Source organism: Zea mays, chromosome 9 (genome assembly GCF_902167145.1).
Source record: "Zea mays cultivar B73 chromosome 9, Zm-B73-REFERENCE-NAM-5.0, whole genome shotgun sequence".
NCBI classification, from domain to species: Eukaryota; Viridiplantae; Streptophyta; class Magnoliopsida; order Poales; family Poaceae; genus Zea; species Zea mays.
In genome coordinates, this window is record NC_050104.1 from 122612254 (window position 1) to 122627369 (window position 15116).

Below are 15116 nucleotides of genomic sequence, written 5' to 3' on the forward strand. Positions count from 1 at the left end.
TCGCCAGCCGCCGAGCCGTTGCCCCGAGCGCCCCTTTCCTCTCTCTCTCTCTGCGTCGTGGGCCTGCCTTGTTAGTTCTGCCTTCCCCGCGCTCGCCGTGGACCGGCGCGTGCGCACTAGCGCACGTCGCCGGATTTCTCGGCCACGACGCCCGCCCATGCACCCAGCTCCCTTCTTAGAGCCCCGCCAGTGCCCCGCGCTCGCCCCTCGCCTCATTTCGCACACCCTCACCCTCTCTCGCGCTCTGTCCTCACTGCTAGACACTGCCGGAGACCCGCGCCCGCGTTGCCGGCCAACCAGCTCGCTGGAGACCGCCCCAAGCCTTCCCGAGCTCCACCCCGAAGTGAGACACCAGTCCTCGTGCCCAATTTCCCCTATTGCGCCCTGTGTTCGGCCAATTTTGCCTTTACCAGTGCTCGGCCGCGGCGGTCCGCCGTGCTCGCGCGGTGGCCGGCCAATTTAGCCTGGTCTAGTTCACCGGAGTAGGTCCCTGTGTCACCTCTGCCTCTGCTGAAGTTAGCCAAGGCCTTAGCGCGCCTTAAGCCCCTCCCCGTGGCCGGAATGGCTCACCGGAGTTCCTCCGGCCCGCCCGAGGCTTTCTTACCGCCGTTCTCCCCTATCTGCCCGTGGATTCATGGCCCTTTCCCCGCCATCGAGTTCGCCGTGGCACCCTCTTCCTCTCTGCCCAACTCCGGCGACCTCGGAGCCACCCTAGCCCGCGCCTACCTCAACTCCGGTGACCTCACTGTCGCGGAGAGGAACAGCGCCGCCCGCAGCCGTCCGTCCCCCCTGGTCTGATCCCCTCTGTCTGATTTAGGTCGCATAGTCCGGACCGCGGGTACCGCTTCACGCACGCGCGCGCTAGCGCCCTGGCCCGCCTGTCAGCGCCCAAACCCTCTAGTCTGATCCCCTCCGTCCGATTCAAATCGAACAGCCCGGACCACGGGATACCGCTTCGTGCACGCGCGCCCTGGCGCCCTGGCCCACCTGTCAGTGCCCAAACCCCCTGGCGCTGGGCCCACTCGGTCAGCGCGCTCTCCCCCTCTATCACTGACACTCCCTGGCCCGCCTGTCAGCGCTCGCCTGCTCGCGCGCGCGCGACCTCGGCCGCAGATCTAATCTCGGCCGTCGGTTTCTGATCTAACGGTTAGATTCACCCGATACCCCTTCGCACGGCAGTTTTCTTAAAGAGACCCTCAGTTTATTGGAAATCAACCCGCCGTCCCTAGTTTTCGCGCACAGGCCCCTGTAATCTTGCAGATTTAGCCTTGGACTTTTAAATATTCACAGAATTAGCCCTAAATTCATATTTTGAATTCACAAACTTGTTTATTTCATAACTTTTGCATATGAACTCCAAATTTAGTGATTCAAATTGCAAAATGTTCATAGAGTTATTCTCTGTTTAAATAAAATAGGTTCACTTACTGACTGTACACTTTAATTTTTAGGATTGAATATGAACTAAGGTAGATGTAGTTTTATTTATTTAATAAAATAAATAAAAGGAGAAAATTAGAGATTTAAAGTTGTTTAAGCTTGTGAGATTAGTAATATGTATTACATAAGTTCATCTCTGTTCTAAATTTTAGGTCACAATAAAATAAGTTGAACTATGATTATATACTTGTAAGTAACACTTAGGGAAATAGTAATCTATTTTCAAATAAAGTTAATGTATGTTATAGTTTGTGTTATACTTTGAATTCATTATCCCTTATGTGGTATTGTGTCTTTTAAGATGTGTTCCAATGTTTGTACATGTTTGGTGTGATGTTCATTTGTACTTTCCAAATGTATTGAATGCATGCTCGCTTTATTTCGACAACGAGCAGTCCGAGGTTCTTGAGTGTGTTGTTGGAGACCTCCCTGAGCAACAACCTGGTGAAGGCAAGTGTCCTTTGACCCAATTGTCCTACATACTTTATAATTCATTGTCCCGCATTATTTCATGAAACCTAAGGATTGACTAGTCTGTATTCACTTATCCTTGTTTACCTTTTGGGGTTATCATGGTTAGCATGTTGCTACTGCCTTAACTTAATCAATGAACATGATGTGAACATTTATGATACGATACTGTTATCCTGATTATGTGGATGATCTTGTGATGCCTTAGGGGGCTCAGGCCTTTTTCCTGAGTACCTCTCCGTAAGGACCTGTTCGTGGAGTGACCACCCGGGATAACAGTACAACCATGAGGGTGGAATGGGACGCCCTTAGCTAATTAACTAGATAAACCTGGGGGTGTAGTTGGCTTTGTCGGAGGGCCGTCAATGGGGGCCGGGGCGTGGTGCTCGCTCTGCCAAGGTTGGGGTGCAGAGGTTCTTTCGATTTGGTTTTGTTAGTCACCCACCTTGGGGAGGTGTACTGCGTTTGTACGACTGGCGAAACCTAACGAGCAGCTATGCACCAGGGGAGTCTTTGTAAAGGCTACGTAGTGTATCTCTGGCCATTCACCTTGGTAGTGAAGATCGGGTCTGTACAACCTAGGTTGGAAAGGGATCACGACTTGTGGGTAAAGTGTACAACCTCTGCAGAGTGTTAAAAACTGGTATATCAGCCGAGCTCATAGTTAAGAGCAGCCTTGGGATCCTCTTTGATTAGAAGAACTTTGGATACTTATATGATGATGGTTGATAATGATGTTATAAAATCTGATCTCTGGTATTTCCTCTTTTGAGGAGCTACTTTTGGGTAATAAATGGGTTTATTACTAAAACTTGGCTCTACTAATAATAATAAATACTTGACCAACTAAAAGCAACTGCTTAACCTCAAACTCCATATACAGCTAGTCCACTTTAGCCAAACGGGACATTTGCTGAGTACGTTGATGTGTACTCACCCTTGCTTTACACACCACCCCCACCCCAGGTTGTCCCCAGTGTACCCAATGGTCAGGAGGTGATGCTGGCAACATGGAGGACTTTGAGGAGTTCCAGGAATATGACGAGTTCTAGTTCTTTCTTAGTTGCAAACCCCCAGCCAGCTGCCTATGTAGGCTTAGCTTCTACGTTTCGTAATTCCGCACTTTGATAATTATGTTGAACAATGGTTATGTAATAGACTCTGTGGATGTCTTGGACATCTTGATGTAATAAAATACCTTTTCGCTATTTATTTTGAGCATTGTGTGATGATGTCCAATTATGTAATCGCTGTGTACGTGAGTTTCTGATCCTGGCACATACATGGTTCGCATTCGATTTGCCTTCCAAAACCGGGTGTGACAGCCAGCCACGTCACTCAACCGTTAGGGTTTTGACGGTTTCGACCGTTGGAGCTTTGTCTTCTAGTGGCACCGGACAGTCCGGTGCCACACCGTACATGTACTATTCACTATCCGGTGCGCCTCTAGCGGCTGCTCTGACTTCTGCGCGCACTGTTCATGCACTGTAGCGTTTGCAGGTGTTCGTTGCAGTCGACCGTTGCGCTGGTAGCCGTTGTTTTGCTTGGTGCATCGGACACACCAGACAGTCCGGTGATTTATAGCAGAGCGCGGCCTCAGAAACCCAAAGGTGGCTAGTTCACAGCTGTACGGTCCTAGTGCACCGGACACTGTCCGGTGGCACACCGGATAGTCCTGTGCGCCAGACCAAGGCACCCTTGGTTCCTTTGCTCCTTTGACTTTGAACCCTAACTTTGATCTTTTATTGGTTTGTGTTGAACCTTTATGCACCTGTGGAATATATAATCTAGAGCAAACTAGTTAGTCCAATATTTGTGTTGGGCATTCAACCACAAAAATTATTTATAGGAAAAGGTTAAACCCTATTTCCCTTTCACTCCTTTTTAATCTTCATAAGACCAGCAGGAATATGGTAATTCCTGAATTAAGTGGAGAATTCGGCCTAGGAGATGGTGTTGGCAGCGGCGTGAGCAGCGCAATAAGCATCCCACCAATCCGCAGCGGGGCTAGTAAGGCGACCCGATGCATAGAGTACTTTCTCCCTATTGGAGCACTGAGCTATGTTGAGCATCTTGTCCATAGACTTTAACCAGTCATCAGCTTGTAGTGGGTTCGAGGAGTTAGAGAATGTCGGTGGCTTGTGACTCATAAACTCTCGGTGCTTATCCGTGGGTGGAGCTGGTGGTGGTGGAGGTGGTAGTTGCTGTCGTTCCCACCGTTCTTGGCGCATTTCTTGGCGTTCGTGCCTCATTTCATGTTGTATTTCCTCCCGCTCCTAGCGCATCTCCTGACGTTCTTGTCGCATTTGCGCTTGCATTTCCGTCATGGTGTTTGCCATTTGCTGCAGTAGCTACATCTGAGCGGCAGCAACGGGATCTATTCTAGCTAGTGGAGGGTTTGGTGGAGGATTCATCTCTAGTTGTGGTTCGTTAACAATCATCATGCGACGGTTGTTAGCAGGTAGATCGATACCGCCTCCCTTCCTGGTATTGACCATCTGAGTTAGAAATATATGGTAAGATAGTTTTGCAAGGGGTATAATTTAGTACGCAGAATAGATAACCTAGTAGTTGGTCATAAACTGGAGGATCTTAGGCAGAGCTTGATTCTGTTGTTTTGTGTCTATGTCGGGTTGACTATGCTTATAAGATGAATCTCCAAGGATAAGATAGAATCTGCTAAGATAAGATAGATATGTGATACTACATATATTTTAATGGGATATAATATAGGTTGTCCAGTTATTTTATAAACATTTTTTATGTCTAGGTGTATATGCAGATGTCATTGTGGACATTACTCCACAACTCATCAGACTCAATCAAAGAACCGAATCAATCAGTTATCATAAGAACAAACATTCAAGCATATACATACCTACAAAAACCGTTTTTATGGCTGTGATTAGGACTCCTATTACTTAGGGACACTTTAGGTACATGATTCCAAGGTGTGAAATCCACTTTGTCTTAAGAAGAGAAAAGGTAAGAGTAATCAGAGTATAGCAGCAATAGACGAGAATGGATTTGAGGAAAGTTTAGAAAGAATCAAAGTAGCAAAGGTAAGTAGGTAAGGGTTGTCCAGTTCTATCTAGGTTACATCCTATAGTTAACATTCCTCTGATACCACTTCTTTCACACCCGAGTTTTAGGGGTCCAAAACCCGGGTGCGAAATATCACCAAGTGTGGTAGGATCAAGTCTCACACATATGATGACTCATGGTACAGAAATGAATGTCACATCATTAATATATAACAGAGTTCTGTACAAAATAGTTAAATAATTACATCATACGAAGACAACAATCTAGCAACCAAAGTTGGCTGGGAGACGACGGCCTAGACCACTCACGAACTCATAGCAGCATCCTTCATGCGTCTCATCCTGTGGTACCTGTTCTTGACCTAGGGGATGTGAGTACAGCAAGGGTGAGCTCACATACGTTCATCGTCCAACAAGTTGTGGGGAATAATGTGCATGAACTTCACCAAAGGTGGGAGCTCATGTGAAGTGTAAGGCTTATCAAAGGAGATGGTTAAAGCTGAGCATTGCTTTTAGAGTTGGTCAAAATTTTATTAGCAGTTACTAAGTATAAGTAGATACCAACCCAAATAAGTAAGAGATCAAAATTAATAATAACACCCACGACGCAATGCATATGACAGATTACGTTTAGTTCCATAAATTACTCATGTGAGGGTCCGAGCTGCTCATGACCGTGAGCACGGCTGATATACCAGTTTTACACTCTACAAAGGTTGTGCATCTTTACCCACAAGTCGTGTATCCCGTTTAGCCAGGGTTTGCAAGGCCCTTAGACATTACCGAGGTGAATGTCTAGGGATCCACTACGAGGCCCTTACAAAGTTCCACTAGCTTTAGAAAACCCGCTACAGCTTCTGATAAGGGCAATATAGGAATCCCTCGTCCGAAAAGCCATCACAGCATGATCGACCCGAGAACCTCCCTGTACGCAGCTCCTCTACCGCCCTTGCCCCTTTCGGGTATGGTAGTCCTCCACTAGCTTTCCTAATTAGTCAGCCAAGGGCGTCCATACCACCCTTGTGGTAGCATTGTTTTCCCGGGTGGTTCTCCATGTTCCAATTAACATAATAATCTTATCATGAACAATAATCAACAACAACAGAATTGGAACATGAACATAATATAACATTACTTTCCCAAAACCAGGTAGAGCAATAGCAAAACTACCCAATAGTTATTTTGTCTGCAAGGTGTGGGATAAACAATGCTAGGGAAGCCTATTAGGTCCCATCAAATTAACCTGAGCATGTCATAGTGATTAACTGGAACATTATTAGGTAAAGAAGAGTGATCAAGGGCACTTGCCTTATACTTGAGATTCACAGGTACCAACTTGGTCTTCAAGATTCTCATAACCTCGCTGCTAAACGTAGCAATACAGGCAAAATTAACATCACACCAAACATAGGCACGAACTGCATAATAATGATCTACGCGTCGCAACTAGATCCTAGGTTCGAGAATCACGAAATTCGAAGTTATGGTTTAAGAGTTATGATTTCCTAAAGATTTAAGTGGTGGTTACAAAAGAAATTAAGTGCATAGTTCTATCCTATGCTTCATACCAACATAAGGTTACCAGATGCTAAACAATATTAACATGAATTTAATGCAACTAGAGTAGGTCAAAAAGGAGTTAAAATGAATTAAATATGATTTAAACAAGTTTCTGGAATTATTTTTATATAAAAAAATCATTTTCTATATTAGTATAATCATTTTATTTAACCTCTGGGCTGGGGCCACTATTTCTCAAAAACTCAGGGTTGAATCTACGAATAAAAGGACCTAATTGGAATTACATTTTAACTGTGTGGATGGCGGGTTGAATAATAGAAACCAGGGAATTTCTTTAACAATTTTTACTAGGCCGAAAGGGTAACTTCTGTTGTGAGCCAACCGATCAAATTTCAGTGGCTCATATTAGATCGACGCGATTATGAATTGGTATGTAGCGCGAGCCAGATGATTCAGAGCCAACGACCAGGATTTTATGAAATGAGGATCTAATCTTATGCGTAGATCATGCGATCGATGACCAGGATCGAACCCTGTTGAGTGGGTGCACCCGCATTAATCCCAGTCGATCACATCCAAACGAACGGCCAGGAGACCACCTCCGACCTCCCAGCGGCCAAGCTCGGCCACGCACACCCCACCCGCAGTGGCGCTACGCTGGCGACGTGCCGAACCAGCGCGCAAGCCCTCCCAAATCCAATTAGCGACTAGAACACACAGATTAAGGTGTCGCGAATGCATTTAGGGGCTTCTTACCAGTAATTAAGCGGCGGTTAGAGAAGGCCTCGATGAGGGGTGGACGCACGGTGGCGGCAATCGCTGATGAACAAAATCCCAAGCTCTCGCATGGCCCCTGCGCCAAGCCCAAGTTGACTGAAGAAGGCACAAGCGGTGGCGAGCTCCCCAAGCTACCACCCGAGGACGGAACGACAGCGAGCAAAGATGGCGGTGGGCGGTCGGATTATTCCCCAGTGACATCATTGCGGATCCAGCGCCCGGTTACTACGGTCTGGTGACCAGGGGGCGAAGGCCGATATTTATACACCCAGCTAGAGAGGATGGATAGCGACGGCATGCCGAGAACGGCGTGGAGTCCAAGACACCGGTCGTTTCGAGTTTGTCGTGCCGTGGAATCTATTGGGGAATACGACTGATAGGCGGGCCACCTTTGTCAGCGCGCGAAGGAGCTACATGGACACGAGGTACCCACTGGCAGGAAGGCCCGACTATCCAGTAACTTCAACGCGCGCGAGAAATGGACCTGGGCAGCAGGCCCCGCCAGTCAGTGAACCGGGGTGCAGGCTCGCGCGCAGATAGGGAGGTTGTCCACCTGATCCCACCGGACAGCGCGGAAGTAGCAACTGGTGCGGACAGAAGGGAGTTGTGCCGACGGGAGATTAGGCCCAAATTGAGGTCTTCTTTCTTTTTCTCTTTTTCTCTCTTTTCTTTTCTATTTCAAATTCCAAATTCAATTATTCAAACTCAAATTTAAACTCCTTTTTTAAATTTTAGATTTTCCAAATATTAAATACCATCCTAATGTGAATATTACCTCCATTATTTGTATTTATATTATTTATGCTTCTTTCTATTTAATTATGGAGAGGGTAATGGCCTTAATTAAAATTCCTTTCTTTTTATTCATTTTTTGTTTTATATTCTCATTTACAATTTAAACTCAAATTTTAAATTATGATTCCTTTGTTTTGATAGAAAACATTTTTCAAATGTCTAAATCTTTATTAAGAAATGATTTAGCTAACATTATCTTATTATGACCAATCACTTTCGAAAGGGGTGAATTCTGAAGTCTAATTATTTATCACGGGTATTTTTTCTCTAAAGGATTTCCTTAAATCTCAAGTTAAGATTTTGAGTGTTATGAGCGAGTCGTGACTATGTCTCCTGTCCGAAGTTGGCCTCGGGTGAACCGTGATTACGTCTCCCGCCCCAGGATGGCCTCGGGCGAGTTGTGACTGTCTCCTGCCCAGGCTTGGTCGGCGGAGAGTTGGTCAATAAGTTCTCTTTGCAGAGTTGGTCGGTGGAGTTGGGCACCTTCCGAAGAATCGCTCGATATGCCCTCGGGTGAGTCATGACTGTGTCTCTCATCTAGGGTTGGCCTCGGGCTAGTCGTGATTGCATCTCCCACCCGAGGTTGGCCTCGGGTGAGTCTTGACTGCGTCTCCCACCTAGGGTTGGCCTCGGGCGAGTCGTGACTGCGTCTCCCGCCCAAGCTTGGCCTCGGGTGAGTTGTGACTGCGTCTCCCACCCGGATTGGCCTCGGGCTGTCAAGGCGGTGGGCACGCCCACGAGCGGTGCGGCTGTGTCCGGGGGGGTGGGGAAGGCACATGTGTGCGGGGGTAGGGGCATGGTATCCCTATTGTCTCGACTCGAATCGAGGTCGGAGGCATAGGCGGAGACGATGAGGGCATCGAGTGTCGAGATAGAGGGAGTGGGCGCGGGAGGGGAGAGGGGCATCTCGGCGGTATCAATGGAAGGATGTGGAGAAGGGGGCGATGGTTGGATTTCTCATGACGATGGAGTCGAGGGCGGAGGGCACGACGAGGACACGTAGGAAGCGGGAGCAGGGGGTGACATCCACGCCCGAGATCCATGGCGGTGGAAGCACAATGGCGTGTGGGCTGGGAACCTGGTTCACATGGGAGGGGGAGAGGTGGGGGCATGGCGGGCGCGATGTGCGGCGACATCCGTGTGCATGCACGCAACACGTCGAACTATAATTTTGTAAGATCTGGACGCAAACTAGAGCACTAGAGAAGAAATCACCTGTGATGTAGGAGGTGGGTGGGTCCTTCTGCAGGTGCTTCAACTCATTCAGGATCCTCTTCATTGCCATCAATCAAACCCTAAACAAAATCCCTAAAATCAACAAATCAAATTGAACCTAGGGTAGAGTTCTATAGATCAAACCAATAAAAAATCTACAGATCAAATCAAACCTAGGGTAGGATTCCGTAGATCCAACCAATCAAATCAAGGAAGGTTGTTGTACTGATCGGTGCTGGAGGACCATACAGGGGTGGCACCGGTTCAGTGCAGCGACCGCCTCCTTCTCTTCTCTAAGGCGAGTAACAGTGACGGCAATTCAATCGGGCTTGGGCCACAAACGGGAGGACTCGAGGAGTCAAAGGAGGGAACACGGTGGAGAATGGAAGTCGACGAGAAGGGGAAGGGTTGCCTCCTCGGCAGTAGGGGCAGGCGCCTCCCTCGGCATGATGATGGAGGGCACAATGGATGGTGTCGCTCGAGGATGGGGATGGCGTCGGTGTCATCGGGGCCGAGGCGGGCGTAGGCGACGTGCTGTGTTTGCAAGTGCGAGGGACGCGAGGGGGAGGGGGTCTTCGTGACGGGCATCGCGGGGTGCATGGTGGACAGGGGTGGGTAGCGCCGACATCTAAGAGGTAGGAGAGTGGGGGAGACGATCGCATGAACGTGGAGTGGGGGAGATGATAGTATGGTTAGGGGGAGCGCGGGGTGTAGCCATGGACCATGGTATCGTCATGCGCCTACGTTAGGTTCTTAATAGAGTAGTGTAGATATTATTATATACTTAGTGTATATGTGTTAATTATTATGACTAGTGACTGCTATATATTATACATATACATATATTTTATTTATTTATATTATAACTATAATTACATATGTGTTGGCCCTCTAAAAAATCTTGGCTACGCGAAGGACGGCGGACACTGAGTAGTGGACGAGACAAAGGGTGCCACCGTCGTCGTGCTCCGTCTACTCTTGTACCCTATACTATATATCCTCTAGCCCTTTATACATTACTAGTATATGGGCTAGGATCTAGAGACAGCCCGCCAGCCCGGTCGGGGTCCAAATTCGTCCAGGTGCAAGTGCACATAGTATATGAACTATGTTAGTGTTTGATTTGGAACTATATGTTGATGTCAAAGACTTGTCGCAACTATTTGGAACTATTTGTTTGTGAATGTGAGGTGATGTTTGAGAATATGAATGCTTATGTGATTTGATCTTTGTGAATGTAATTGTGAATGTGAATATGTGGTTGCATATGAAATCTGTATATATATATATGTGAGTGTGTGTGTGTGAAAGTTGTGTTTTTTGTAAACGTCAGATATTTACAAAAATAGGTTTTTTATCCTTGCTGAATAGCATTATGTCCGAACATAAGGTATTTCCGACGGCCGCCGTCGGAAATAAGCTTATTTCCGACCTGTTACGACCGACAGGGGTGAGCCCACATAGTAGCAAGGGTATTCAGTTGAATACCTATTATTTTTGGCAAAAAAATTAGGTATACATATATACTTAAGATATATACACTAAAATATTAAAGAAACATAAAATATGCACTTTTGATATCAAATTCGCATTATAGGCCTTATTTTTCCCTAACGCGTAGCGCATTAGAGCATTAGGCCCATTGAACGAGCCAACCAGCGCCCTGTCTTCCATGGCTTGGTGGCTGCCCTTCGGTTCATCGCTTCCTTCAACGCTTCAAGGGCTCAACCTCTAGTGGCGACGCACCGGCGCGGGTTTGCAGGAGCAGAGGAGCCACGAAGTCGGACTACCGTGCCGGGGGCGGGGCGATGGCCCGACCTTGACGCCTGCTGCGCTGCTCGTCGAGGTTCAAGGGAAGAAGCTGCTCGTCTGTGCCTGCGAATCAATGATATATATCTAAAGGCCACTCTAATAGGCTTTAGGCCATCCATTATATATGACTAAGGCTACTAGGATAGATTTTAGGCTATCAAAACATTTTTTGCTCTAGTAAAATTTTGAATACCCATTGTCCAAATCCTGGGCCCGCCCCTGACGATCGAGGGATCATCGGACATAAGCTTTCGACCGTCGAGAATAAGCTATTTCCAACGGATTAGGGCTTATGTCCGACGACTTTGGCCGTAAAAAATTTCCTATTTTACTATTGTGGTTGATGTGTTTTTCTAGTCATTAGTTAAACTTACAACATTTTAACTTAGAATAAATTCAAACACTCTAGAAAATGTAGTCATAATGCACATGAGTTTATTGAAAGTGTAAAACATAATAGTTTGTAGCTCCTTTTCTCAAAATAAAAAAAACGTGAATATTTCTTATTGATAATTAAAATCTAAAGTACAAATCCACACAAACAAAATCCTCAATGGTACAGCGAAAGAATCTGTAACAAACTTATTCGCTAATATTGCAATCACGAGATGGAGCACACAAGGGATCCCAAGTTTAGTTGGGGCAAGTGAAGTCCTCTCGGCAAATCTTGCTGCAGTTGTGTTGAGGATGAGGTTGAGGCTAAGGGGCACGTTGAGGTGGATGCCAAGGATGTTGGCCTTGATGGTGGTGCACAGGCACAGTGCGGTGTTGAGGTCCACCAGCGCCTCCAGCAGTGGGCAGCATTGCTCGTGCTGGGGCAGGCCGACCTTGATGAGGCCCGACACGTTGGCGCACACCTTGAGCTTGAGTGTGTCAATCGGGTAACGCCCGTGACTGTGCGACGACGGCGTCAGCACGACTGACGGCGTTGGGACGACTGGGACAGGATAGTAGGGTTCGCAGCCATGCGCAGCGGCAGCGAAGAGGAGGCCGAGGGCAAGGAAGAGCACAACCTTGGGAGCCATTGGTGATGCCTAGTGATGGACTGTTACTACTACGGTGTGAGCAGCTAGCAGTGAGTGCAGGAAGTGGTGCCTTAGTGCTCTTTGCCGAGTGGCAAACGCTCGGCGAAGAGCGACGTTCGGCAAAGGGCCGCTAGCAGTCGTCTATAACTGACGACCGTTATCTTTGCCGAGTGTCACCCAGCATAAACTCAGCAAAACAAGCGTTGCCGAGTGCTTAAACTAGACACACGGTAAAGAATATTTTTATTTTATTCTTTTGCAACCAAACTTTTTGTGGTTTGTTTCTACAGTATGTAGACCTATATGTTCTATTTTGCCGAGTGTCACTTTGTGGGCACTCGGCATAGACTCCGTCGCTGTTACCTGGCGCCGTGATGGCGACTTTTCTTTGCTGAGTAGCAGGTGACACTCGGCAAAGTCTTTGTCGAGTGCCCGATAAAAAGTACTCGACAAAGAAGCCGTTGCCGATGTACAGTTCGCGAAGCTTTCTTTGTCGAGTGTCACACTTGACAAAGCATTCGTCGAGTGTCTTTCAGGCTTTGTCGAGTGCTTCAGACACTCGGCAAAGAAGCTGTTTCCGCTAGTGATTGGCACTGGCTTCTTTGCCGAGTACTTTTTGTCGGGCAATCGACAAAGCCTTTGTCGAGTGCCACCAAGTACTCGGCAAAGAAAAGTCACCATAATGGCGCCAAGTGACGGTGAAGGAGACTTTGCCAAGTGTCCGTCCCTGACACTCGACAAAGGCTCCCTCTTTGTCGAGTGTCTACTAGATTAGCGCTCGACAAAGAAGGCCTCTATGGCCCCCCTTTGCAAGTCCCTTTGCCGAGTGCTTCAAGAGGCACTCGGCAAAGGCTCCCTCTTTGTCGAGTGTCTGCTAGACTAGCTCTCGACAAATAGAGCACGAGTGGGCCCCTTTGCCAGTCTCGTTGCCGAGTGCATTAGGAGACACTCGACAAAGGTTGCTTCTTTTCTGAGTGCCTCGGCCATAACACTCGATAAAGAAGCTTTATCGGTCCTAGGTGTGTCTTCTTTGCTGAGTGCTATGGTCATGACACTTGGCAAAGTGACCAGAATACCCCTTTTTTATTTGTTTTTGTTATTCCATCCAAACAAACCAAACATATATCATATAATCAATACATATACATCACAGAGTTCACAGAATCATGTCCAAGCCTCGAAGATCTTATACAAAGTGTCCCCTGTGCATTGTACCTCTATTTATAGTGGTGGGGTACAACTTCACGAAAATTGCAATCATGTCCTCAGTCCTATACACACAAACTACAAGATATTTTAAGGGTATAAAAGTATTTTCCATCATTAGACATGTTGTCCAAGCCTTGAAGATCTTATCGCTTCCTCTTACTGATCCTTCGTTGTGTAACCAAAACACCGAACCGAAGCTTCTTAGCTTCGTTTTCATGCTCGCACTACTCGAGTATTATTTTCGTTCGAAGGTGTACTTGGTCAACCCTTCAATATACCTGAAACAGAATTAGAATTTTTTTGACAAATTAATGACTTGAGAACCTTGGATCAAAGAGAACCTCCAACAACCGCTATCGTGTGCTACGCCCGCTCCTCTAGCCTAGACTCTCCTCTCTAGCCCTCTCTCTACATCATTATATGTGCTAGTGGCCACTGCCCAAATCAGCTCCTGTCCAAGTGAACATGCTGGTGTGTGTGTTTCTAAAAATTATTTAAACTTTGGAAATTTTGACTTAGAACGACTGTAGACGGGCAAGAAAATGTAGTCATAATGCATATGAGTTCACTGAAACTGAATGATTCATATCTCCTTTTTTCTCAAAATAAAAAACACGAATATTTCTTATTGATCATTAAAATTTCAAATATAACTCCACACAAATACAATCGTCAAAGGTACAGCGAAAGAATTTGAAACGACAAACTTATTCGCTAATATTGCAAGAGGCCAACATGCTTGTAAATATAATCACGAGATGGAGCACACAAGAGATCCCAAGCTTAGTTGGGGCAAGTGAAGTCTTTTGGGCAAATCTTGCCGCAGTTGTTGAGGATAAGGTTGAGGCTAAGGGGCACGTTGAGGTGGATGCCGAGGACGTTGGCCTTGATGGCGGTGCAGAGGCATAGTGCGGCGTCGAGGTCCACCAACCCCTCCAGCAGCGGGCAACATTGCTGGTGTTGGGGCAGGCCGACCTTGACGAGGCCGAGCACGTTGGCGCACACCTTGAGCTTGAGCGCGTCGATCGGGCAGCGCCCGTGACTGTGCGACGATGGCGTCGGCACGACTGGCGGCGTTGGGACGACTGGGCCAGGACAGTAGGGTTCGCAGCCATGGGCGGCGGCAGCGAAGAGGAGGCCGAGGGCAAGGAAGAGCGCAACCTTGGGAGCCATTGGTGGTGCCTGGGGTGATGGACTGTTACTACTACGGTGTGAGCAGCTAGCAGTGAGTGCAGGAAGTGGTGCCTCAGTGCTGCGCTGCGTGCTCTTTGGGATGGTTTTCACAGGGTGTTTGGCATGGTTTTTATAACTGATGGATGGTGCGGAGGGAGATGCTTTCGTGCTTTATTGGCGGCATTCGCACATGAATGCTCCAATGCATGTGTGTGTGATTCGATCGATCTAATCATTGCATAGTTGTATCTGAACACGCCGGTTGTTAATTAGCGGGAGATCACTACCGGAATCAATAGCTTCGCCGAGTGCCGGAAGCACTCGGCGAAGCCTTAAAAACACTCGGCAAAGGCTTTGCCGAGTGTAACACTCGGCAAAGGAGGCTCGGCAAACAGTGCATCGGCAAAGACTTCTTTGCCGAGTACTTTTTCTCGGGCACTCGGCAAAGATTTTTGCCGAGTGTCAGGGAGCACTCGGCAAAGAAAAGCGACCGTTACGGCGCCGGTTGACGGAGACGGCGGCTTTGCCGAGTGTCAGCGGCGACACTCGGCAACGAAGATATCTTTGCCGAGTGTCCTCCTGGCAGCACTCGGCAAAAGCCGCCTTCTTTGCCGAGTGCCAATTGGGACACTCG

At 47.4% G+C, this 15116-nt stretch overlaps 1 protein-coding gene and 1 pseudogene across 1 annotated transcript; both read right to left on the minus strand.

The window, feature by feature from the left end:
* Window positions 1-11708: 11708 nt before the first annotated feature.
* On the minus strand, window positions 11709-12164 carry LOC103638953 (cortical cell-delineating protein-like; annotated as a pseudogene).
* A 1735-nt stretch (window positions 12165-13899) lies between these two features.
* LOC103638952 (cortical cell-delineating protein-like) lies at window positions 13900-14579 on the minus strand. Its single transcript, XM_008661739.3, has one exon. The coding sequence runs from the start codon at window positions 14480-14482 to the stop codon at window positions 14093-14095; it is 390 nt and encodes a 129-aa protein (XP_008659961.1). The 5' UTR covers window positions 14483-14579; the 3' UTR covers window positions 13900-14092.
* Window positions 14580-15116: the final 537 nt, after the last annotated feature.